Source organism: Saccopteryx bilineata, chromosome 3 (genome assembly GCF_036850765.1).
Source record: "Saccopteryx bilineata isolate mSacBil1 chromosome 3, mSacBil1_pri_phased_curated, whole genome shotgun sequence".
In the NCBI taxonomy this organism is placed as follows: domain Eukaryota; kingdom Metazoa; phylum Chordata; class Mammalia; order Chiroptera; family Emballonuridae; genus Saccopteryx; species Saccopteryx bilineata.
The window spans coordinates 42,307,711-42,335,076 of record NC_089492.1 but is presented as its reverse complement, the minus strand read 5'-3'; the positions used below and the strand labels follow the sequence as shown (position 1 = coordinate 42,335,076).

Sequence of the window (27,366 nt, the reverse complement as noted above, 5' to 3'; positions counted from 1 at the left end):
CAAACCAGCAACCTCTGCTTCAGCATGGTGCTCAAGCCAACCAAGCTATCTGGCTAGGGCAAAAAAATTCTTTTCTTGATTGGAAAAGGCTTGTATGTTTTTTTTACCCACAAGTAAGCAGCTGAAACCATTATATTTGTCTTCTTAATGGAAGAAGTTAGCTGTAATTTGGGTTTAGCCAGTTTGGCTACTGGTTAGTTACTGGTTTAGCTCCCAGTAGTGCTGGGAGAGGGGTGGACTAAGCACATTTTGAGGGAATTCTTACAAGAATTTCTTTAGGAAATTGGGATTAGGCGTCTACGGCCATACCACCCTGAACGCGCCCGATCTCATCTGATCTCGGAAGCTAAACAGGGTCAGGCCTGGTTAGTACTTGGATGGGAGAATATTGGAACAGCAGAAAAATTCTTAATTTTTATTGGTTTGAATGCCATATTATTTAGCTTAGGCTGTCATAACAAATACGATAGAGTGGGTGACTTAAAGAACAAATTTATATTGTAACAGTGCTAGAGTATGGGAAGTCTTAAACTCAGGATGCCAGCATGCTCATTTTCAGGTGAAGACTCTTTGTACCTCCTCAGTGTGTTTCACAGGGGTTGGGGGAGAAGAGGAAATATCTTTCTTTTCCTCTGTAAGGCCATAGGCCTAAAATAATTAAAGTCCCTTCCTTATGGCCTTAACTGCCTCTTGAATACTCTTGTCTCCACATACAGTCACATTGGGGGTTAGAACTTCAACATAAGAATTTTGGGGAGGTATACAGTTTATTCCATAGCAAATGCTAAACTATTTGATGGATTAGTACAAAATACAAAACCAAAAATTCTAAAAGATCAGTAGATACCTGAGGGGAGCTCTAATAAATCATCTTAATATAGAAAAAGGCAATTTGGGTAAGAAAAGCAGTATATTAAGAATTGTTGGCCCTGGCCATTTGGCTCAGCAGTAGAGCGTTGGCCAGGCATGTGAAAGTTTTGGTTTGATTCTTTGTCAGGGCACACAGGAGAAATGACCATCTACTTCTCTCCCTCTCCCTCTCTCTTTCTTTCCCACAGCCATAAATGGTTTGAGCAAGTTGGCCCTGGGCACTGAGAATGGCTCCATGGCCTTGCCTCAGGGATTAAAATAGCTTGATTGCTCTCCTCAAAGGATCCGTGGGCTCAGGTGGGCAGAGCATTTCCTCCTAGTGGGCTTGCAGTGTGGATCCAGTCAGGGTGCATGCCACAGTCTTTCTCTCTGCCTCCCCTGCCTCTCGTGTAAAAAAAAAAAAAAAAAAAAAAAGTTTATCCCTGACTATTCAGTTTCCTCTTTATTTTTTTTTAAGTGAGGTGAGTAGGGGGGGAGAACCAGATGGTCGCTTCTGTGTGCCCTGACCGGTAATCAAACCTGGGACTTCCACAAGCTGGACCAAGGCTCTAACCGCTGAGCCAACCAGCCAGGGTCTTAGTTTCCTCTTTTAGCAAAGAAAATCTTTCCCTAGTGATTATAGGTCAGATAGTAGTAAAAATTTCTATAGCTACAAACAACAGATTTTTATATTTAGGTACTTTGGTTTTCTCAATTTGTTGACTGGGGAAAACTTGTTAAAACTATTTTTTTTCTTTTGGTTTCTTCAGAGTTTCACATATATAAGATTTGGGATTATAAAACATTTTCAGTATGGTAAACTGGACTTTTTACTTATTCTGTGCTGTGTTATCTACACACTCCAGTGTATGTTACTTTTTAAAATAAAAAGTTGCATATCTGAACTTTAAGTGAAGGTGTAGGGTGCTATGCCAACTATTTCTGGTTATTTCTTTTAGTCCCAGTTCTATAACTGTTTGTGTTTCTTTTTTAAATGCCACGTAGATGAAAATTAAATAACACATGAATTGTGAATAAAGCAAAGTCAGGCTCCATTTCAGGCACATCTCACCTGAAATTTTAGGAAGGTCCTCATAGCTATTAAGTAATGCATTCATTAAAAAATTTGGGAATTTTATATATATTTTTTAAATAGCTTAATTTTTTTTTTTTCTTAAATTCAGTGAGAAGAGAGGAGGTAGAAACAGTCCCACTTGTGCCCTGACCAGGATACACCTGGCAAACCCACTAGGGGATGATGCTCTGCCCATCTGGGTGTTTCTTTGTTGCTCAGCAACCGAGTTTCTCTCAGCACCTGAGACACAGGCCATGGATTGAGCCATCCTCAGCTATCCAGGGCCAACTCACTTCATTGAGCCATGGCTACAGGAGAAGAGAGAGAGAGAGAGAGAGAGGCAAGAGACGTGTGAGAGTGGGAGGCGTGGAGAAAAGATGGGTGCTTCTCCTATGTGCCCTGGCCAGGAGGAATTGAACCCGGGACATCCACACACCATGTTGACACACTACCACTGGGCAAACCAGCCAGGCCAAAAATAGCTTAATTACAGCCTAGTTGTCTTTTTTTTTTTTTGGTTCATATTGGGAAAAATCTTAGATTTATAGTTTCATTGTTAATCAAAAAGTGGGTTTTTTGATTGAATCTGAAATGTTTTTATTAATGGTTTTTTGTATGTTTTTTCTCCCATTTAGCAGGTAAGAAATACTATTAAGCTTTCTTAGCAGTGGTTTTTGTTTTACGTTGCTTCTGTGATCAGTTGTTTTGACTCCTATTCAGAGGAATCATTAGTTCCCTGAGTAGGCCACCGAACCAATTCCTAAGGTCAAAAGCAATTATACCAGGTTTGACCATCAACATGTCATTATTTATGCAAATAATTTCCACAGTGTCTGAATTGAAGAGTTGTTCTATTTTAGACCACTAAACAGTTTCCTTTGCAATATGGAAATTGACACTAAATATGGAAACAGAAATATGGTCATTACACATCCTTGGTGGTTTTGCCAAATAGATGGAGAGTCACTTGCTCCTGAGGGGATTATTTGTTCTACCAGGTAAACCAGCAGGGGAGGAAGGCTCTCAGCTCACCCTGGAAAGGGACAAATAAGAGAATATGCAGCTTTGCTTTCCTGGGAAAGTCACTTAACCTTCTCTAAGCCTCAATTTTATCTCAGGTATTCCCAGTGAAAGCTTGGTAAACTATCAGGTGCAATATAAACAAAACAGTATGACCACTTTGATAAAAGAACTGGTTTTAGGAATTTCTTGGATGCAATTCTGGTTCTTATTTTAGCACTTATTTCCCTCTGTGGTCAGTCTGTTGGTTCTAAAAGCACTTCTGTTGTTGGTGTTGCGGCTTTCTGAGTTATGCCAGTGGCGGTTTTGTTACCTGCTTTTTGAATTATGCAGTCCCAACTGGAGAGAAGACCTCATTTAGTAGGTGAACTGTGGGTGGCATTTTGTAAGCTCTTTACTTAATCAGGTGAGGTGGTGAGGGTGTGGTGCTAGGGATTGGGGCCCTTGTGATATGTTGTTATTTGTTTTGAGGAAGAAATTATCTTAGATCTGTGAAAATTAATACTAATTGTCTCCTGACAGAACATTTTGATGAGACTATATACCGTATTTTCGCTCCATAAGATGCAGCTAACCATAAGACACACCTAGGGTTTTAAGGAGGAAAATAAAATATTCTGAAATAAAAAATAAAAAATATTCTGAACCAAATGGTGTGTTAAAATATTAAATAAAATACCGTACTTTTCGCTTCACAAGACACATAGGCATTTCCCCCTCCACTTTTTTTGGGGGGAAAGGTGAATCTTATGGAGCGAAAAATAAGGTAAACAAGTTACCCAGTTTTTAAAAAGAGTAACTCTATTTTATATTTCTCATGTTAACAGAAATAGGTTTCTTGGCCTATTTTTTTAAGCTTTGTTATTCATGAACTGATTTATTTTTATCAATCAAGATCTTTCCTGCCTTGTTTTAACTTCACTTTGCCAAACCTTGACTAAAGAATTTTTTTTTTTTTAAAGAGAGAGACTCAGGAAGGGAGATGAGAAACATCAACTTGTAGTAGCGGCACCTTAGTTGTTCACTGATTGCTTTTTATATGTTGCTTGCCCCGGAGGCTCTAGCCAAGCCAATGACCCCTTGTTCAAGCCAACGATCTTGGGCTTCAAGCCAGCGACCTTTGGGCTCAAGCCAATGACCATGGGGTCATGTCTATGACCCTGCACTCAAGTTGGGCGAGCCCATGCTCAAGCCCGCAACCTCAGGGTTTTGAACCTGAATTCTCAGCATTCCATGTTGACAATCTATCCACTGCAACACCACCTGGTCAGACACTAAAGTCTTTTTTTTTTCTTTTTTTTTTTTAACAGGACTGAGAGAGAGTCAGAGAGAGGGATAGACAGGGACAGACAGACAGGAACGGAGAGAGATGAGAACCATCAATCATCAGTTTTTCGTTGCGAGACCTTAGTTCATTGATTGCTTTCCCATATGTGCCCTGACCGCAAGCCTTCAGCAGACTGAGCAACCTCTTGCTCGAGCCAGCAACCTTGGGTCCAAGCCGGCAAGCTTCTTGCTGAAGCCAGATGAGCCTGTGCTCAAGCTGGCGACCTTGGGGTCTCGAACCTGGGTCCTCCGCGTCCCAGTCCAATGCTCTATCCACTGCGCCACCGCCTGGTCAGGCTTAAAGACTATTTTTAATGAAGTATGGCCTTGTACAACTAGCAGTTGAAAGGAGAGAGCTGTTAATTGGTGCTTACGATACAGTATATCTCAGTAGTGGCCTCACAACAGTCCAGTGGAGGTAGTTTCACCCTTTTTATAGCTGGGGAAACTGAGGCTTAGAGGTTTTGTCTTAAGTTAGCACCAGCATTTGATCCTAAATTTGATATAAAAGCCCTACTCATTAACTAGGGGGTAATATTTTAAAATGTATAAAAATTATTTGAGAATGGGATCAGCATTTTAGGTAAATTTTATCCCTTATAAATTTACTATCTGTGTTTCCTGAGCACTAAATACTGACTAAATTATTGAGCAGGAAAGAGAGGTTGATTATATAAAATTTCTAGCCACTTATAGGGATTGTGTCTGTATGTACTGTTTGACATTATTAGCAAATATCATTTTTCTCATGCAGCTTTCCATTATTAGGGTAAAAAATACAAAATCACTAAAGTACTCTTGCCTGCCCATCCAAGGATTAGTGGAGGTGAGTGTGTGTCTGTGTGTTTATATGTGTTTCACTATTTCTCCATGAGGGTAAAGAATATATATGTGTGCGTGTACTACTAACACAGTGACATTGGCCTGCATTTTTGTTTTTGATATTATATTTGAAATGTTCATATATAGCAGAGTGTTTAAGAAAATGAGCTCTGTCCTCACCAGGTGGTGGTAGTGGATGGAGCATTGATATGGGATGCTGAAGACCAGTTTTGGAGCCCCAAGGTCGCTGGCTTGAGCCTGGGGTCACCAGCTTAAGTGTGGGATAATGGACATGATCCTATAGTCGCTGGCTTGAGCCCAAGGGTCTCTGGTATGAGGTGCAGGGTTTCTGGCTTGGGTCCAAGGTTGCTGGTTTGAGCAAGGGGTCACTGGCTCAGCTGGAGTCCCTGGATAAGGCACATATGAGAAGCAATCAATGAGCAACTAAAGTGCTGTAACTAGAAGTTGATGCTTCTCATCTCCCTTCCTGTCTGTCCATCCCTCCCTCTATCTCTCAAACAAACAAACAAACAAAAAACCACAAAAACAAACATGAGCTCCAGAGTCAGGATTTATTGGGGGTGAATTTACTGCACTTCTCTGCCTTGGTTTGCCTGTCTTAAAATGGGTATGACTGTTGTAAGGAATAATGAGACAGAATATTCAACCATTTAGCCAGTGCCTGTCCTGCTTGCACATTCTTCAAAGTTGACAACAATTTTTTAACCTTACCAGGTTGTTGGGTGTCTGATGAAGAAAAACAGCTGCCAGGGACTTTGAAAAGGACTTCCTTATTGATTTTTTTTTTTTTTTTTTTTTACAGAGACAGAGTCAGAGAGAAGGATAGATAGGGACAGACAGACAGGAATAGAGAGAAATGAGAAGCATCAATCATCAGTTTTTTGTTGCGACACCTTAGTTGTTCATTAATTGCTTTCTCATACATGCCTTGACCGTGGGTTTTCAGCAGACCAAGTAACCCCTTGCTCAAGCCAGCGACCTTGGGTCCAAACTGGTGGGCTTTGTTCAAACCAGATGAGCCCACACTCAAGCTGGTGACCTCGGGGTCTCGAACCTGGTTCCTCCACATCCCAGTCCGGTGCTCTATCCACTGCACCACCGCCTGGTCAGGCTCCTTTTTGATTTAAGACCATATTTAAACTACTTGATACTTAATTTTTTTTTTAATTTTTTAAAATTTTATTTATTCATTTGAGAGAGAGAGAGAGAGATGGGGGAGAAGCTGGAAGCATCACCTCCCTTAAGTGCCTTGACCAGGCAAGCCCAGGGTTTCGAACCGGTGACCTCAGCATTTCCAGGTCAACGCTTTATCCACTGTGCCACCACAGGTCAGGCAACACTTAATTTTTTTTTAAAACTTTGTATGAGGCCCTGGCCAATTGGCTCAGCGGTAGAGCGTCGGCCTGGCATGCAGGAGTCCCGGGTTCGATTCCCGGCCAGGGCACACAGGGGAGGCGCCCATTTGCTTCTCCACCCCTCCCCCTCTCCTTCCTCTCTGTCTCTCTCTTCCCTTCCCGCAGCGAGGCTCCACTGGAGCAAAGTCGGCCCCGGCGCTGAGGATGGCTCTGTGGCCTCTGCCTCAAGCGCTAGAATGGCTCTGGACACAACAGAGCGACGCCCCAGAGGGGCAGGGCATCGCCCCCTGGTGGGCATGTGAGGTGGATCCCGGTCGGGCGCATGCGGGAGTCTGTCTGACTGCCTCCCTGTTTCCAGCTTCAGAAAAATGAAAAAAACTTTGTATGAGACTGGTTATAGGCCTTTTAAAGCATCAACTATGTTTTAGTACAGGTAAACATCAAGGTTAATTTTCTCCATTTGTAAAATATTGTATGTTGTGAATGTGGTTCATTCTCCTCTTATGTAATTATTTGTTCTGACTAATAGAACTGGGCCTTTGCAGTCTCTCAAAACTTCATTGCCCTGCTTGAAAAGTGTAAGGAAGTGCTGAATCCTCCCTGGTAACTTTCTACATAGGAAAGAGATTTTAAATATTACCAGCTGTACATACAGTTAAGCTAAGTTAGTATTTGACTTTGTTAGCTAGAAGGAGGAAGAAAGTATATCTTTGACATCACACTGATGCAATGTGAGACAAATTGGTAAATTCTCTGGTTTGTGGTCTTTAATAAGGAACTAGAAATACTGTATTGCCTGTCCAGGTGATGGTGCAGTACAGAGACATCCACCTGGGATGTTGAGGAGCAAGGTTTTAAACCCCGAGGTTCCCAGTTTGGGTCACTTAAACTTCATCTGACATCACACTATGGTTGCCGGCTTGAAGCCTAAAATTGCTGGCTTTAGACCAAGGTCACTGGCTTGAGCAATGAGTAGCTGGCTCAGTTAGAGCCCTGGATCAAGGCACATATGAGAAACAATGAGTGAACAACTAAGAGTGCCTCAACTACGCGTTGATGCTTCTCATCTTTCTCCCTCTCTTGTTGTCATTGTCTGTCTCTCTCTGTCTTGCTTGCTAAAAAAGAAAAGAAATATTGTATAGTCTTGACCAGCACTCAGAAATATTGATTTTGTTTGTGGTTTATTTTAATTATAATTTACTTTTAAATATGAGTTATGAATTTCAGGATGATATTTTTAGAAGGCTTTACAAGACTTACTTTGTTAGCATGGAATCTCCCTTCCCTAATTTATTTCATAGATATGTCTTCTAAAGTAACTTTTTCATCCCTTTTGTTGCATTAGCCCCTACTTCCATTCTTATTTCTTCTAGGGTATAATTGGTCAGTTTTGTGAGAGGTTCATGTAGTGTTTCATTACAGTAACACACCATGAAGCAATATTTGTTAGGGTAGGTAACATTTTTTTCCTCTTGGAAAGAGTAAGCTTCTGAGGAATAGAGTTAAAACTATGGTTTTAGATTGTTTTCCAAGAACTTATTACTTGCCCTGGCCGTTTGGGTCAACGGTAGAGCGTTGGCCTAGCATGTGGATGTCCCAGGTTTGATTCCCCTCAAGGCACATGGGAGAAGTGATCCTCTGCTTCTCCACCCCACCCTGCTTCTCTCTATCTCCCTCTTCTCCTCCCGCAGCCAAGGCTCCATTGGACCAAATCGACCCGGACACTGAGGATGGCTCCATGGCCTTGCCTCAAGTGCTAGTATGGCTCTGGTTGCAACTAAGCAACACCCAGATGGGCAGAGCATTGCCCCCTAGTGGGCTTGCTGGGTTCTTCCTGGTCAGACTCATGCAGCAGTCTGACTCTCTGCCTCCCTGCTTCTCTCTTTGTTTTTCTTGCCTTGGCTCCTAGTTATGTTTTTTTATGTAGACATTCTTGATTGGCTTCTTTCAGAACTCTAAAATATAGCAGATCGTTGCCAGACTGGTGGTGACACAGTGGATAAGAACCTCAACCCGCAATGCTGAGGTCCCTGGTTTGAAACCTGAGGTGGCGGGTTTGAGTACAAGATCATCTACATCAGGGGTCCCCAAACTATGGCCCACGGGCCACATGCGGCCCCCTGAGGCCATTTATCCGGCCCCCGCCGCACTTCCGGAAGGGGCACCTCTTTCATTGGTGGTCAATGAGAGGAGCATAGTTCCCATTGAAATACTGGTCAGTTTGGTTGATTTAAATTTACTTGTTCTTTATTTTAAATATTGTATTTGTTCCCGTTTTGTTTTTTTTACTTTAAAATAAGATCTGTGCAGTGTGCATAGGGATTTGTTCATAGTTTTTTTTATAGTCTGGCCCTCCAACGGTCTGAGGGACAGTGAACTGGCCCCCTGTGTAAAAAGTTTGGGGACCCCTGAGCTACATGATCCCAAGGTCACTGGCTTCGCTTAAGTAGTTTCCCCTACCATCCACATACATGAGTAGCAGTCAGTAAACAACGAAAGTGAAGCAGCTTCGAGTTGATGCTTCTCATCTCTCTCTTCCCTCTCTTCCTGTTTCTCTCTCTCAAATCAATTAAATATATCAGGTTATTATAGAACCTATTTTTTAAATTATCAACTCATGTAAAGAAAGTTTGTCACTTGCTTCTTTCCTTACATAATTGTAGGAAACTCAACTCTTAGTTGGCGCACTAGTTCAACTTTTCTCTTGCCATATTTTGTATGCTATTCCTTTGTTCAATACCATAAGTATTTTATTGTAATATGCCTGGCAGTATAGGCAATTGTGTTTACTACAGATAAAAGAGTAAGCAAAATAGAAGAAGAAACAAACTTGTCTTTTGAGGAGTCTCTAGCTGGGAAAAATGGTTTGAGTTAAACTTCTGAATTGGGATGCAATTATAATATATGATATTTAAATTATAATAATATAATTTCCACTTAATTGTTCCATAGTGTATTTGTTATTTTGTGTGTGATTGATTCTCTTAGATATAAACTAAAAACATGGTTTAAGAAAGTTATTTAAAAGTGAACATTGGGCCTTCTGAAACCAAATGTGTTCATTTTCAGGCAGTTGGGAAACATAACCTTTTTGAATGGATAAGCTTATGAACTTTGTAAAATTTTTCTCTCTGAATTTTACTTTCAGCTAAAAAAAAAAAGTGTGGGTTAAATCCTTAAACATGTTTCACTAAAAGAGTCACTAAAGAAAGTAACTTTTTATTCAAATATAGGTAAAGTGTCTGGACTTCTAAACTGTATAAATGTAGCGCTTTGCTCAATTGTAGCCAGAAATGTTACTTTTGTTCCCACCTGTTGGCTTTACCTTTTCATTTCCTCATGGCATTTCTCATTTGTAAAGCTGGCTAAGCCTGTTGGTGCTGTTGTGGCTGCCTCAAGGGCAGGATGAGTAAGTTGCATGACGAGCCATAAATCAGGAGGCACAGACTCATCTTGCCTTCCCTCAAGATCAGACGTGCAGCAGGTAATTCAATATATAATTATAAATTGATAGGGAAGAGAAATGGTACTATAATATTTTTCTCCCTTTCACTTGTTGTTCATGTTAAATTATGGTAAAGATTATGAATTGAACAAATGTTCCAAAGAGAGGGGTGTGTGTGTGAGTGTGTGTAAGGGGGGTGGTTTGGATATGCAGGAGGTTAGGTGACTTGAAAGTTATGAATGTAGAACTGCTGAAGCCTTTTACTATGTGATGACTTGAAGTGAAACACGTTGAAACATGTTATGTGAAACATAATATCCAAATGTCTAGGACATACTCTTTTTATTCCCAATTACATTTTACATTCCATATTATTCTATATTAGTTTCAGATCCACGGCACAGTGGTTAGGAAATGATGTTCTTTACAAAGTGGGTCCCACCACCCTCCAATGTTTCAACTACCCACAGAGCCCCATGCAGTTCTTATATTGCCTGTGTTCTCTATGCTGTAGTTTATGTCTCTGTAGAATGTACAGTGGTCCCTTGTCCATCGCAGGGGTTAGGTTCCAGAACCCCCACAATAGGAAAATCCGCAAAGTTGCAACCTTTATTTATTTTATAATTTATATATATTTTAAGGCTTTATAAACCCTCCCCACACTCTTATAAACCTTTCCCACACTGTTATTAACCTTTCCCACACTCTTATAAACACTTCCTATGCTCCTAAACACTTTCTACACTCTTAAACCTATGTAATTTTAACAATATATAAAATTCTATATGGTACTCACCAGTAGTATTTTATTTTGATTTAATATTATTTTTTATTTTATTTATTTATTTTTTTGGTGGCAGAGACAGAGAGAGTCAGAGAGAGGGACAGACAGACAGACAGAAAGGGAGATGAGAAACATCAATTCTTCGTTGTGGCTCCTTAGTTGTTCACTGATTGATTTCTCATATGTGCCTTGGCCCCGGGGGCTACAGCAGACCGAGTGACCCCTTGCTCAAGCCAGCGACCCTGGGCTCAAGCTGGTGAGCCCCACTCAAACCAGATGAGCCCGCGCTCAAGCTGGCGACCTCGGGGTCTCGAACCTGGGTCCTCTGCATCCCAGTCCGACGCTCTATCCACTGTGCCACTGCCTGGTCAGGCAGATTTAATATTCTTTTAATATATTTTAATTAATATTTTTTATATTTTTTAATTTTTTCCCAATTTTTTTAGGCTGGAAAATGCTTATTTTACCAGAAAAATAATTGAAATAATGAATATATAAGAATACCTATATACCACAAAATACCATGATATAACAAAAAATCCACAATACAAAATTAGATACATACAATTTAAAAATCCACAATACAGGAACACTGCGGAAAGTGAACTGCAATATGGCAAGGGATGATTATTCTTAATTATACAGGAGAATTCAGTAAATTAACTATTTAATCTACAGATGTATCTTTACACAGACAAGATACTTTACATTTTTACTTTTGATCTTAGAAAGCTTCTCACAGAGTTTTGCTCAAAACAAATTAGGCCTAACCAGGCAGAGACGCAGTGGATGGAGCATCGGACTGGAACGTGGAGGACCCAGATTCTAAACCCGAGGTTACCAACTTGAGCATAGGTTTACCAGCTTGAGAATGGGATCATAAACATGACCCCATGGTCACTGGCTTGAGCAAGGTGTCACTCACTCTGCTGTAGCTCCCTAGTCAAGGCACATATGAGAAAGCAATCAATGAACAACTAAGGTGCCACAACAAAGAATTGATGCTCTCATCTCTCTCCCTTCCTGTTTGTCTGTCCCTACCTGTCCTTCTCTTTTTGTCTCTGTCACACACACACACACACACACACAAACAAATAGGCAAAGCTCTCGGCACAGGCAATTATGTACACATACTCAAATCAGAGCTTTATTATATCATTCTTTTTTTTTTTTTTTTTTTTTCATTTTTCTGAAGCTGGAAACAGGGAGAGACAGTCAGACAGACTCCCGCATGCGCCCGACGGGGATCCACCCAGCACGCCCACCAGGGGCGGTGCTCTGCCCCCCAGGGGGCGATGCTCTGCCCATCCTGGGCGTCGCCATATTGCGACCAGAGCCACTCTAGCGCCTGAGGCAGAGGCCACAGAGCCATGCCCCGAGCCCGGGCCATCTCTGCTCCAATGGAGCCTTGGCTGCGGGAGGGGAAGAGAGAGACAGAGAGGAAAGCGCGGCGGAGGGGTGGAGAAGCAAATGGGCGCTTCTCCTGTGTGCCCTGGCCGGGAATCGAACCCGGGTCCTCCGCACGCTAGACCGACGCTCTACCGCTGAGCCAACCGGCCAGGGCTTATTATATCATTCTTGCTCTATTACTTACCAGCTGGGAGAGTGAATGAGTTATGGCATGTCTCTAACTTCTAGTTTCTTCATTCATTTGGTTTTACTATTGGCAGGGTTATTATGGAAATAGATGGTGCTTGGCCAATTTTCTTTAAAATTTCTCTCCAGTAATGGTCTCTTATATGTAAACATTTCTGACATCATTATATGGTTAAGGGGGAAAGTAAGGAGCTATTAGGAATTGTTAGCTATCACTAGTGGTTCTCAACCTGGGGTGGTTTTGCCCACCAGTGGACATTTGGCAATGTCTGAAGACATTTTTAATCATAAACAGGGTGGGTAGGAGCCAGTATACTACAAAAAATCCTATAGTATACAGTAGATCCCCTCCCAACAAAGAATTATATGCCCTACAGTGCCAAGCTTGAGAAACTCTGACTTATACAATAGGATTGGTTTTGTTGGTTACATTTTTCTTAACTCCATTCTCTATTTCTGACAAAGCTGAAAAGGTTACTAGAATTGTTACGGCTAGTCATAGCTAATTTTTCTTTGTTCTATAAGGATCTCTAAAGCAGCAACCCACCCCCATTCCTCCACAGAAATTTTAGGACAGTTGTCTTCCCAAAGTATTATTATCCTTTGGTCCTGGTTTTCTGTCCTGTCATATTCTTTGAAAGTGACACTGAATTAATAAATATGTTATATTACAGCCTTCCAGCAGGTAACTATTTTAATGAACCCAAGAGGTGGTTATTGCTCTGTTGCTTAGATATCTCCTAGGATTGATTTTTCTAATCCTTCAGTGAGCAGCACATTTATTTTATCTCTAGTGCTGTTGCATGTGCGTTGCAGAAGTTATCTACCATTTTAGCCTGATGATTATCCTATAAGTATATAAATAGGCATCTGGTGAATTCAGATGTTTTCAGTCGTAGATGTGACCCTCATAGTATGATTGTATAATAGGTTACACCTATTGTATAATAGGTAGCCCGGGAGTTCTAGGAAGAAGGGGAAGGGCATCACTTATTAAATGCCTACTTTGTGCCCTGGGCTTATTGTAGCTCACTTGATCTTTACAAAAAGCCCAGGGAACTAAAGATGATCACAGTTTAGGCTTTACAGATAAGCTGAAATTTAAGTAATTTTCTAAGGAACATATAGCTGCATTTGTACATGTGGTATGTTTAAATGCAGAGAGTAGCTGGTGAGGGACAACACAAAAATGCATTTGCTGAGCATGGTGGGAAAGTGATGGAAGGGAGGGAGGATGGAGAAGGCTGGGGTGGGGAGGAGGGGATGAAATAGAAAGGGATTTTGAATTAAGACTGGGAAGGGGTTATTACTCATTGAATTCACTTCAGATGATTGGCTGTAATGATTAGTGGGAGGGAGCACTCTGAATTGTTTTAACATTATATATCCTCTTTGTTTGAGGTAAAATAGTACCTATGAACTTATTTTTTTAGATTTTATTTATTCATTATATATAGGGGGGAGAGAGAGAGAGAGAGGGTGAGAGAGAGGGAGAAGGAAGAAGGGGGGAGGAGCAGGAAGCATCAACTCCCATATGTGCCTTGACCAGGCAAGTCCAAGGTTTTGAACCGGCAACCTCAGCATTTCCAGGTTGACACTTTATCCACTGCGCCACCACAGGTCAGGCCCTATGAACTTATTCTTAATAATTTGCCTTCATTTTTTTATTCTTATAAAATACCAGTTAGAAAATTATAAAATAAGCCCTGGCCGGTTGGCTCAGTGGTAGAGCGTCGGCCTAGCGTGCGGAGGACCGGGTTCGATTCCCGGCCAGGGCACACAGGAGAAGCGCCCATTTGCTTCTCCACCCCTCCGCCGCGCTTTCCTCTCTGTCTCTCTCTTCCCCTCCCGCAGCCAGGGCTCCATTGGAGCAAAGATGGCCCGGGTGCTGGGGATGGCTCCTTGGCCTCTGCCCCAGGCGCTAGAGTGGCTCTGGTTGCGGCAGAGCGAAGCCCCGGAGGGGCAGAGCATCGCCCCCTGGTGGGTAGAGCGTTGCCCCTGGTGGGCGTGCCGGGTGGATCCTGGTCAGGCGCATGCGGGAGTCTGTCTGTCTGACTGTTTCTCCCTGTTTCCAGCTTCAGAAAAATACAAAAAGGAAAAAAAAAACAAATCAAAAAACCCTGGGCTTGCCTGGTCAAGGCACGTATGGGAGTTGATGCTTCCTGCTCCTCCTTTCTGTCTGTCTGTCTGTCTGTCTCTCTAAAATGAATAAGTAAAAAACAAAAATTTAAAAAAATAAGGTCATCAGTAATTTGAGGTGTCTTTTTCCAATATTAGGCTAAAAAAGTCATTTAATACCTTTTGGCCTTAACTGATGTCCTATCTTTAAATCAGATGGTCATTTCCTGTGTGTGCTGTAACAATATATAGGATGAAAGATTCTATTAATTTTGTTAAATACTTTATGGTTTGAAACTAAACAAGTCTCAGTATTCATGCATTTACTACTACTCAACAAACAAATTTTATCAGGACAAGGTTGATTTGCACGTTTTATCTAAGAGAGCATTGGAGACTTCAGTAAGTGTGGGTGAAATCCAGACTGATGTGACGCAGTTACTCTGAGGTTTCAAAGAATTGTCAGTCTAGATACATTTTACTTGGATTTTTAGCTCAGTGTGAGTTTATTTGAGGTTAAAAGCAACTTCATTTTACCCCCCTCCCCCAATGTTTCCTTGACTTGACCTCCCAGGTTTAAATTTGGAGAATAGTTCAGTCTCCCGGTATGGAGCCTCTCAGGTTGAAGATATGGGGAATATAATTTTAGCAATGATTTCAGAGCCTTACAGTAAGTATCACTGTTGTAACAATACAAACCTAGAATTTGATCCCACCCACTTTCCCTCACCTATACTTTTGAATTTCCTTTCACAGCTTTGTCTCTTTAATAGCTAAACTAATGACTTGTGTGTTCTCATTTATAGATCACAGGTTTTCAGATCCAGAGAGAGTAAATTACAAATTTGAAAGTGGCACTTGGTAAGTACTTGAGTACTATTCTGTTTGAGCCTTTTGATTTGTTTTATTCGTTTTGTGGTATTTAACTCCCTTTGTATTTTGGCTATTTTTCAATATTAGGTCATTTATAAAAAAACGGTTGTATCTTAAAGTGTGCTTAGATGTCAATATTAACATTTAATGAGATATTTGCATCCTTAGTCACAATGATCTTAGGTACATCATATGTTTGTGTCTATGATTCTTTAGCCTCTCTGAACTATCCAAAGTACGTTTTATCAGTTTCTACTTTAAAGCAAAGGAAACAACTGGGGAGAAGTATTAGATGGTGATTTCTCTGTTTGTGATCACAGGTAGACTTATTTAAGTTTGTAAATCACTGGAGTGAATTGTATGAGATTCACTACATGCCTGATACCTGACGTGAACAGAAACTTCTGACATCTTTGCCCACAGAGAGACTTTGAAGCCTATTAAGTTGTGGAGAAAGTGACTCATGAAAATATCCTAAGAGTACTGAAAATATGAATGTGGGAGGAATAGAACATCAAAAGGTGTCAAAATATATCATAGATGATTTGCAAATGACTCATTAAGATATGGGCACTCCCAAGCATTTCCATAAACAGTCTCTGTGATGGCTCCCCTGTTTGATAGAGGAGATGTTTAAAATATTTTAATGGCAGGCTTTGGACTATGCATACATACACCTGATGTGGGTTAACTGCAAGCTTTATGCAGATCTGAAACTTTGTTGTCAAACTAGGTTTAAAACTTACTGACTTACTGGCCAGTTTTGAGAATGAATTTAAACCTGTCTTTAGTTCTAGAACTTACAGGCCATCAGAATAATAGGAAACCTTTGCTTCCTATGAATTGATCCTTGGTCCCTTTGAGTTTATGGCAAACAAGCAGCAACTCACCTGACCGATGGTTTGCTGTGTAAGCCCAGCTATGTTGGATCTGTATGGCAGTGTCTTACTCTAGTGACCCACCTAAAGATAATTATCAATTGTGCCCAGATAAATTTTTAGGTTACAAAGTAAATCAGGCAGTAATAAAAATTTGAATTCCAAATAAATAATATCTTCATGTATAAATAGGTAAATTATCTTACAAGGTGCAATCAGTCAGACTCACTAGCATTAATCATTGCAACCTGAAGTTTTGCTTTATCCACAGCAGCAAGATGGAAATTATTGATGACAATACGGTAGTCAGGGCCCGAGGTTTACCATGGCAGTCTTCGGATCAAGATATTGCAAGATTCTTCAAAGGACTTAACATTGCCAAGTTGGTTTTCTTTAATCTCCTTTTTACTTCACAATCCCAAAGGGATAATGGGTTTCTTACCATTTTTTCCTGACCGTATTTTTTTCCTCACTCTGCTCTCCGTTCTGTTCTGTTCAAAGGGGCGGTGCGGCACTTTGTCTAAATGCCCAGGGTCGAAGGAATGGAGAAGCTCTGGTTAGGTTTGTGAGTGAGGAGCACAGAGACCTAGCACTACAGAGACATAAACATCACATGGGAACCCGGTACATTGAGGTATGTTCTCAGAACCTGAGACCCTTGACATCTTGAGTATGACCATGAGAAACTCAGAAATTATATTTTAATTTCACTTTCTTTTCTTAGGTTTACAAAGCAACGGGTGAAGATTTTCTTAAAATTGCTGGTGGTGAGTGCCTTTCATAAAATATGACTATGATAAGAATCTAAAATTTTACTTATACCAAGGGTAGATAAATAGGGTCTTGAATTGTTTTTATTTCCCAATGAAACGTAGGAATTGACTTTTTTTTAAATAGGAGAAAGAAAGTGTTCAATAGTATCAGTAAGTATAATACATAATACTTGTCCTAAGTCTTGAGTCAACCAACTGTAGTTAAATAGCTATTAAAAATAGTATTATACAAAGATGAAAGGGTCATATAAAGTTATGTACAAAGGGAAAGAGTACTTGAAAGAAATTAAATAGTCTGAAAACTACTTTTAAACAGCTACATTAAAATACTCCAAATTACTTTGCATATCTGCTTATAGTTTTTCTCTGAATTTCCTTAATTCACCATGTCCATGGTAGCTTTCTGGTTTCTAGTATTTTAGAATATGTAGTGTTTGATATAATATGGTCAGAAAGAAGCAGGAACATACACAGTTTTATCCAATTCTTAAGTGATTTATAACTTTAAAACCTAAAAATAATTGATGTCACGTATGATTTATTCAGCAGATTTATATACATATGTATGTAACATATATATATCTATAACATATATATATAAGTTTCTATTTCTCTGTTCAGATTGCTTTATAACTTCCTTGCTCCTTTTAATATAGTGGATATCTTCCTGTTACTCAATTTTTTTTAAAGCAAGAGAGAAAAAGACTAGAAGGGAGAGAGATGAGAAGCATTAATTCATAGTTGCAGCATTTTAGTTGTTCATTGATTTCTTCTCATCTGCATTAACCAGGGGATTTCCAGCTGAGCCAGTGACCCCTTGCTCAAGCCTGTGACCTTGGGCTTCAAGCCAACAACCATGGAATCATAGCTATGATCCCATGCTCAAGCCAGTGACCCCCCACTCAAGCTAGTGTGTTTGCACTCAAGCTGGCAACCTTGGGGTTTTGAGCCCCAGTACTCAGTGTTCCAAATTGATGCTATATTTACTGCACCACCTCCTGGCCAGGCTGTTACTCAATTTTCTTAAATGTTAATTGCTATTCAGTATTTTATATACTATACATTTTTATTAAACATCCCTGTTGAATATTTAGACCTTATTTACAACTCTTTACTCTATGTTGCAGTGAATATTTTTGTATCTCTGTATGTGCCACTCATTAGGATGAATGTTTAAAAGTAGGATAGCTGAATCAAGTAATGTGGGTGGATGTCTTAAGAGGCTTCTGATACCTGTTGCCAAAATATACTAGGTGACTTTCACTTAAATACAGAGAACATTTATATCCCTGTATTATATAGCCCTGGTAAGACATTTTTGCAATTGTAGAACTGAAATAATAGCATCCTGTTTACACAATTTCCTGGTATAATTGTGTTCTAGTACTTATTTCTTGAGATAAACCAAGGTTTCCAAATTCAGAGCTTCAAGTTTAATAGTGTTTCCAGAGTTCCCAAGGTAATATTTGATACTGGTTGGGGATAAAGTATATTTTGAAAGTGCCTTTTTTTTTTTTTAAGTTTTATTTACTTATTTATATTTTACAGAGACAGAGAGTGAGTCAGAGAGAGGGATAGACAGGAACAGACAGACAGGAACGGAGAGAGATGAGAAGCATCAATCAGTTTTTCATTGTTCATTGCGCGTTGCAACACCTTAGTTGTTCATTGATTGCTTTCTCATATGTGCCTTGACCGCGGGCCTTCAGCAGACCAAGCAACCCCTTGCTGGAGCCAAGCTGGTGAGCCTTGCTCAAACCAGATGAGCCCACACTCAAGCTGGCAACCTCGGGGTCTCGAACCTGGGTCCTTCCGCATCCCAGTCTGATGCTCTATCCACTGCGCCACCGCCTGGTCAGGCGGGGATAAAGTATATTTTGAATTGCTATAATCTTGAGGTTCCATGATAGATACTATAAGTTGCAGATGGCAAAGTTAGTTAATGTTCAAGTTAATGCCTGGGGTTTCATGGTATGTGGGCAGTACCATTAAGGGAAAATGTTCCTGGTATGTTAGCTTAAAGGATGTGCATTTGAATATTTGCTACATGGTTGTAATTGTACCAAATGTTTTGTGTTTATGCAGATTTTCATCATCATTATTGTTGCTAATATTATTATTATTATTATTAAGTGGGAAGGCAGAGAGACAGACTCCCCTCATATGTCAGGACCGGGATCCACCCGGCAAGCTCCCTACTGGGATGCTCTGCCCATCTGGGGCTGCTGCTCCATTGCTCTGCAACCAACCTATTTTAGCACCTGAGGCGAGGCCATGGAGCCATCCTCAGCATCTGAGGCCAACTTGCTAAAACTATTTGAGCCATGGCTGTGGGAGAGGGAGAGAGAGAGAGAGAGAGAGAGAGAGAGAGAGAGAGAGGAGGGGGTAGGGTGGAGAAGCAGATGGTCATTTCTGTGTGTCTCACTGAATCGAACCTAGAACTTCCACATGCTGTACCAACACTCTACTGCAAAGCCAACTGGCTAAGACCAGAATGTTTATACATGTTGAAACTAACTTCCAAGTATATTCATTATACTATTCTCTCTACTTGAGTATGTTTTAATTTTTTTTAAGAATAAGTAATCAAAAATAATAGCAAAAAATCACTAAAGTACTTTATACTTAATAACTTACTCTCATAATTTATGAGGTAGGTAATTTTATCCTAATTTTACAGATTGATAAACTAAGTCACAGAAGTTAAACTTTACTAAAGTTATACTCTAGTAAAATGGTACAGCCAGAACTGGACCCAGGTATTCTGGCATTAGGACCTGTGCCTTTAACCACTATGATGATTAATTGCTTCTCCATGAGAGGAATATGGTGGTTGGTTGATAATTTAATTGTCTGGCTGCTCTCCTAATTGAGAGATTTTTTTTTATGAAAATGTTAAGAGGAAAAGTCTGTAGTCTGTGGGAAGAGAATTCTTTTTTCCTGGGATGGTTATTATAAATTCAGTTTGGAGTGTGGGTCTTAATTATGAATTCAGTACATTGTCATGAATTTTAACCATTTTGATTTGGTAAAATTGATGTCTTAATCATTTCTCCCCCTGCGTCATAATATTTGTGTTCCCTAGGTACATCCAATGAGGTGGCCCAATTTCTCTCCAAGGAAAATCAAGTCATTGTCCGCATGCGTGGGCTCCCATTTACAGCCACAGCTGATGAAGTGGTGACCTTCTTTGGACAGCACTGCCCCATCACTGGGGGCAAGGAAGGCATTCTCTTTGTTACTTACCCAGATGGTAGGCCAACAGGGGATGCTTTTGTCCTCTTTGCTTGTGAGGAGTATGCACAGAACGCACTGAGGAAGCATAAGGACTTGTTGGGTAAAAGATACATTGAACTCTTCAGGAGCACAGCAGCTGAAGTTCAGCAGGTTGGTTTTTAATACATTATTGGTGGTTTTGTATTATTTCTATTCCTTTTTTTTTTAAGTGAGGAGGGGAGATAAAAAGACAGATACCCGCAAGCTCCCTACTGGGATCTACTCGGCATACCCTGTCTGGGGCTGATGCTCAAACCAGTTCAGCCACTGGCTGCGGGAGAAAAAGAGGGAGGGGAGAGGGAGAGGGAGAGAGGCTGATAGCCACTTCTCCTGTGTGCCCTGACGAGGAATCAAACCCAGGACATCCACATGCCAGGCCGACACTCTATCCACTAAGCCAACCAGCCAGAGCTATTTTTATTCTTTATTTCCGAAAACAACCCTACATTTTTCATTGTTAAAATAAAACTTGAAAATAATCTTACTGTGTAATCAAATGTGTTAGCCACTATTAGCTGGTATACAAACAAAAAAATACTATGTTTTTATATAACTAGAATGCTGCTATAGATATACGTTTTTAGTCTGTTTCAAAACTGTATATCATGAAATTTTATATATTTAAGTTAATATTATGTCTCATGGAGGTACATAATTTATTTAGAAATTCTATTGTACATTTAGATTGGTTTTCTCCATTAGGAATTTCTAGAGAAACATGTTTATAAAACTCAATTTCTGGATGATTTCTTTAGAACTGAGTATAGGGTGTAAACTTTTTAAGGTTTTTAATTTTAATATTTTGTCAAATTTCCCAGTAAGCTTTATTAGTTCCATGCTCTTGGTGGCAATGTAATATTTTCTTTTGTCCTGTTACTCTCAGAATTCAGAGTTGTTTTTGAGATACAAATGGGATAATCAGTTCCTAAAAACATTCTAAGATCTAGGCATCTATAGGGTCTCAAGACTTTTGGTTTTTCTTTTTGCCTTAGCAGCTGAACATTTCTCTTAAGAGTCAGATAGTGTTTCCTTGGTAACAGATCATGGAGACTGCTTCACAAGGCTCTTTCAACTTTGATTGCTCTATATTTTCAGTTTATGGAATGATAAAGTTTGCAATGGTAAATTGTTCAGCAAATCCAGCGATGCCACATGTGGTATTTACACAAGGACCTCATAGTATTATCAGCTAGTGGGTATGTTCTGAACTAAGACAAACGTAGATGAGAACTTTTGAGTTTGCCTGGAAGCAATTTTTTCTCAAAAATGTACTTGACCTCATTCATTCTCAAGATATCTAAATTCCATATACATATTTAAAAGTCAAGAACCTCTGTTTTGCCAGTGTCTAAGGTTCACATAGAAACTAAGTGATTATTTTTATGGTCACTAAAATTTTTTTATTTTAGTTTTTACATTTTTTTTTTTTTTTTTTTTTTTTTGGATTTTTCTGAAGCTGGAAACGGGGAGAGATAGACAGACTCCTGCATGCGCCCGACCGGGATCCACCCGGCATGCCCACCAGGGGGCGATGCTCTGCCCCTCCCGGGCGGGCATCGCTCTGTTGCGACCAGAGTCACTCTAGCGCCTGGGGCAGAGGCCAAGGAGCCATCCCCAGCGCCCGGGCCATCTTTGCTCCAATGGAGCCTTGGCTGCGGGAGGGGAAGAGAGAGACAGAGAGGAAGGGGGGGGGGGTGGAGAAGCAAATGGGCGCATCTCCTATGTGCCCTGGCTGGGAATCGAACCCGGGTCCCCCGCACGCCAGGCTGACGCTCTACCGCTGAGCCAACCGGCCAGGGCCAGTTTTTACATTATTTAGCCATTCTATCTTTTTTGCATTTTATATATATAATATTTATTTTATAAATGTTGCATTATATTTTAATATAATCCAAAGTCATTGTTTTACTTATAGTTCTGTTACTGGATTCTTCTCTTTATAATTCTTGGTTTCAGAGTTGGAATACGAAGCAATATTAAGGGGAATATTGTACTTGGTAAAATAAAATCTAATAGATTGCTACAGTAGTCCATGATTAGCAATTCAAAATATTTATGAAAAGTGGCAGACTTTAAGGATGTTTGTTCCAAGGCAGATAGAGGTGCATTTGTCTAGTAGACGAGTCCTTAATCTAAGCGCATTTGCATTGTGTGTGGTATATGATTCAGCATGCATTTTTCAAAAATGGGTATCATGCTCATCTCACTGAAAAGTGAATCCTTTTCTCCATGAGTGCTTCTCAAACTTCAATCTGCTATAAATCACCCAGGTACCTTGTTAAAATACAGATTTATATTAACTAGGTCTGGGGTAGAGCTGAGGAACCTGCATTTCTAACAGGCTCCCCAGTGATGCCAGCGCCGATCTGCAGACAGCGTTGGCAAAGCAAGGCTCTAAATCACTTCCGTTTTCCTTTGAGTACAGGTGCTGAATCGATTCTCCTCGGCCCCTCTTATTCCACTTCCAACCCCTCCCATTATTCCAGTACTACCTCAGCAGTTTGTGCCCCCTACAAATGTTAGAGACTGTATACGCCTTCGAGGTCTTCCCTATGCGGCCACAATTGAGGACATCCTGGACTTTCTGGGGGAGTTTTCCACAGATATTCGAACTCATGGGGTTCACATGGTATTGAATCACCAGGTAAGAAAGTTGCTTGCTGGAAAACTGATTTGCTTAATCCTTACCATCAGAGTCTCTTCCAAATAAAGAGTGCAAATGTTTACCAGTTGTGTAGTAAGTCTTAAAGAAAAGATGTGACTATACATGCTAGAGGTCTTTAAGATAAATTCCAGAAAGAATGCTAGCATTGGTATGGTCATTCCAGTTTTGTTCTGATTCTGTCATCACACATTTCCATCCAATTCTCAATAGCATCATTGTACATTATCGGTCTAATATAACATCTCACTATTGCAACCACTGGCTCTGCAACTCTGCTGTTGTTAAAGCAATCATAGACAATACATAAACCAATAAGCTTGTTTGTGTTCGAGTCGTTTGTATCCAGAGTGTTTAGAAATTATTTATTTTATATGTTAGACATTAAATTACCTTCATCAAAGTGCAAATCCATTAAGCACTTGTATCTGCACCACCTAGAACAATATTTGGTCATAACAGGCACTCAGATGTATTAATGAATTAATTGTTTAATAGAAACCTCTATCAAAATCTAAGTTCTGTGGTATGCAAGTGTATATTCTAAGCATATTAAAAGTAACTCCTGGGTTAGTGTTACTAACTAACTTTTGTTGACTTTTGGTTAAATAAAGTTAATCATCTTTGTTGCTAGACAATATGCCAGTATTTTGTGCTAGCATGAGAAGGACAGCATCCTAAAACCCTATAAACCCAGTAGTCTTAATTAAAATTTTGGAACTCTATTAAAAGCTAAGTTGTATTAATTTTTTAAAAGGAGATATTTTTGATGAATGATGAGTTGAATATAGGTTTGTTTTTCTAAACTGCTAATATTCTACTGTCTCTCTTCACATGGAGATTTGGTCATATTCATAACTACAGCCCTGTCTCACTGGAAAGTGCATGTCACTGGGTACAGGTAATTAGGAAACATCCTGAACCCCTGCATGATTCTCCACACGAGCACAGGCTCATTTTAACTCTTCCATCAATATTAAGCTATGCACCTTTTTATCTGAGTAGGTACCCTTTCAGCATGCTTTACTGGTGTTCTTTTGAATAAAATTCCCCACAATTCTCCACCAGGGATTTGTTAGGTTTCTCTTTGAGTCATCATTTCTAATAACTTGGGTGTTATTATTACTCTTTAATTAACAACAGTAGACAGATTTACCTATCATTGACCCACATGACCTACTGTCATTGCACTTGGGAGAAACGCTTCTTAAATGATGGTTAAGCTCTTAGCTATCTCAAAAATGGTAGGTTTCCATCTTGGGCTGGGTTTCCCTGTTATCCCTAATTTCCCTGGTATGGTAACTTGCATGGTAATAATTTGCACTAAAAAGTTGTTTAGTAACTGAAAGAAATTCATAAATAAAGAAGTCTTATAAGCTAATTATATCGTTTTCTCCCCCATAAAATGTCCATGCTAAATTTAAGGCATTTAGGTTCTATAGAACAGAAATCTATCAGCTTGGTTTTAAGTAGATTTTTAGCAAGCTGTAAGTAATAGAGGAAATTACTATAAACACCAATTTTTGGCCAAGATTTAAGATGGAAGTGCATGGGTGTAGGTGAGAGAAGGGCTCCCATGCAAGGCTGATGATCTAGCTGTCACCAACCTTCACAGTGCTTTGCAACTGCTGATTTCTGTCTCCCTTCCCTACCCCCAAGCCATATTCAGCTAGGCTGCAGGGAGAAGAAAGGAAAAGGATGTTGCAGGTCAGTGATGAACAGAACTTAGAAACAAAGGGAACACTAGTTTATTCAGTTTCTCATAGGATAAGCTTGAATACTGGTTCTGTTACCAGTTTTTCTCATTTGAATGTTTTAATTGGATTTTTCAGAATACAATTTTTATTTTGAAACTGTAGTTTGAAGGAGACCATTTTTTTTTTCTTTCTTTTTTATTTTTAAAACTTTTTTTTCCTTTGTATTTTCTGAAGTTGGAAACGGGGAGGCAGTCAGACAGACTCCCGCATGCGCCCAACCGGGATCCACCCAGCATTCTTACCAGGGCGTGATGCTCTGCCCATCTGGGGCACCACTCTGTTGCAACCAGAGCCATTCTAGCACCTGGGGCAGAGGCCACAGAGCCATCCTCAGCACCCGGGCCAACTTTGCTCCAATGGAGCCTTGGCTGCGGGAGGGGAAGAGAGAGACAGAGAGGAGAGGGGGAGGGGTGGAGAAGCAGATGGGCACTTCTCCTGTGTGCCCTGGCCGGGAATCGAACCCGGGACTCCTGCACACCAGGCCGACGCTCTACCACTGAGCAAACCAGCCAGGGCAAGGAGACCATTTTAAAACCTTGTAAATCTAATACTAATAGGAACCGAAAAGGAATACTTTTTGTTATGGGCTCTCAAAACTGTTTCTTCTACATTTTGTGGGCCATTCTGATGATTAGGTGATGAATTGGAGGTCCAATTTCAGTGGATCACGCTGTCACCCAGATTTTGTGGCTAAAATGTCTGTACTATGGGTGATTGTCACTTTGCATGTTTTGAAAGCAACCATTTCCTTGTTGAAGGAGACAGTCTCCTTTTGTTTTTATTCTTCCCCCACACGCTCAGGGCCGCCCATCAGGAGATGCCTTTATCCAGATGAAGTCTGCGGACAGAGCATTTATGGCTGCACAGAAGTGTCATAAAAAAACCATGAAGGACAGATATGTTGAAGTCTTTCAGTGTTCAGCTGAGGAGATGAACTTTGTGTTTATGGGGGGCACTTTAAATCGAAATGGCTTATCCCCACCGCCATGTAAGTTACCATGTAAGTTTTTCTTGGGTCTTGGCGCTATTCTACGCTATATGCTGGTAGGTGCTTAAGCTGCTTTCATAACTTTCTGTGTTCCTGGTTCTTTCTGAGTCAGGCAAGGTGGTTACATAAGGCTTTCCCATCTGAAATCGGTAGTATCTGGTAATCATTTAAGACCTTGGTTGTGGACACCCATAATTAGAGATGCTACAAATACCTCCTTTCAAATTATATTCTTGCTTTTCCAGTGATAAGCCCTTGATTTCTGAAGCTTAGTGTGCTCAAGATAAGCACTGACTCTGGGAGGCAACCTGGCTATTTAGGTATTTTAATACGCATTTAAAGGTAAAATAAAATGGCCGAATCTTTTTTTTCTCTCTCCTGTAACACATTAAGCTTTCTTTAGAAGTATAATTTGACGTCCATTTTGCAATTTTAAGTTATTGAGCATTAAGTAACTTTTGGATAGGATAACCTGGAGAGCATTTCTCTCACTCTCCAGAATATCTGGAATGAGCAAGTTAGTAAAAAATATATAAATGCGTAAATATATTAGCCAAAAATTTCCATTGGCTCGCAGGATCAGTGCTTAATTTCAAGCCATGCTCTTGCTCATTGGCACCTGGGTGCAAGCCATCTGGAATCTTGTCTGAGAGGAATAAGCCCTTTAGTTTGAAGGCCAAGTTCTGGTTGGTGACTAAGAAACACTTGGGATCTAATATTAAAACCCGAATCTTTTGACACAGTCTTCACTTTTGAATAAGACATACCTTGTTAGGAGGCATGTTGGGTGTGTTTAAAGCATGTAGCACTTGAAATAAAGTCCAAAGATAACTGGGGCTGTAAACTGGATTATATGATTGGTTCCAATAAAATGGGGAGTAATAGGACATCACTTGCTAGTAAAGAGAAATCTATAACAATATACCTGTTTGAATAAGTATTATTCATAGAATATTCAGTGGGGCTTAATCCTTTTTTCCCCCGTGGAATTCCTAAATGCTAATATTCCATTTATCTGCTGCTTGCTGTTGGTGAATTTCTAAGAGTTGATCACTAATGAGTATCAAGTTTTAAAAATTTATGATTGGGTTTAAGTGGTTATCTTAAAGTAATCTTAGTTATATGTATTCTATCTACAAGCCGCTGATAATATCAGTAACTTTTACGATTTCCTTTAATGATAATCTATCAAGTATTGTGAGATACGGGAATTTGTTCTTCATGTATAACCCAAATTCTGCTGTGATATAATTTTACTTCTCTCTTCCTGATGCTAAACTGGTCATTTCATTTTCTTCATAAGACTTTTCATTTCTTCCCTTTTCTCCTTCACAAGCCCTAAAATAATATGTTAAATGCATTTTTCACATAAAATCATATTTCCATATCTTCCCTTTTAATACTGCCCAGATATTTTAACTAAAATTTGACCACTTGCCATTTTAATGGAAGAGTTTACTCATTTTTTCATTCAAATCAGAATTTCTATTTATGCAATGCTATTATATATTTGTTCTACTAGACTGTTTTTTTCCTGCCAACTCACTTTAGTTGGTTGCCTATTTATGCAACACCAAAAATTTTACATAAATTGAATTTTTAAAAAGTATAATCTCAAGGACTAATACAGTAAAAACAGAGACTAGTTCTGACTCACTGAGGAGTTTCTTAGTGAATTTTGGAAAGAAATGCTGCTAAAGTCTCGTTGTAAACTTTTTTTTATTGAAATGTAACTTAAAAATTTGAGC

General features: G+C 39.9%; 1 protein-coding gene across 6 annotated transcripts in view; it reads left to right on the top strand.

Annotated features, from left to right (window-relative positions):
- The window catches only part of ESRP1 (epithelial splicing regulatory protein 1), an 84,290-nt gene that overhangs the window by 7,094 nt on the left and 49,830 nt on the right, over positions 1-27,366 (top strand). For 5 of the 6 annotated variants that reach the window (XM_066266048.1, XM_066266047.1, XM_066266046.1 and 2 more), the window contains exons 5-12: positions 14,986-15,081; positions 15,218-15,272; positions 16,434-16,544; positions 16,664-16,796; positions 16,887-16,929; positions 20,021-20,322; positions 22,637-22,855; positions 25,432-25,630. In XM_066266048.1, coding sequence (XP_066122145.1) covers positions 14,986-15,081; positions 15,218-15,272; positions 16,434-16,544; positions 16,664-16,796; positions 16,887-16,929; positions 20,021-20,322; positions 22,637-22,855; positions 25,432-25,630 — 1,158 coding nt within the window. The remainder of the gene's footprint in view (positions 1-14,985; positions 15,082-15,217; positions 15,273-16,433; positions 16,545-16,663; positions 16,797-16,886; positions 16,930-20,020; positions 20,323-22,636; positions 22,856-25,431; positions 25,631-27,366) is intronic. The other variant, XM_066266044.1, reaches the window with a different exon arrangement.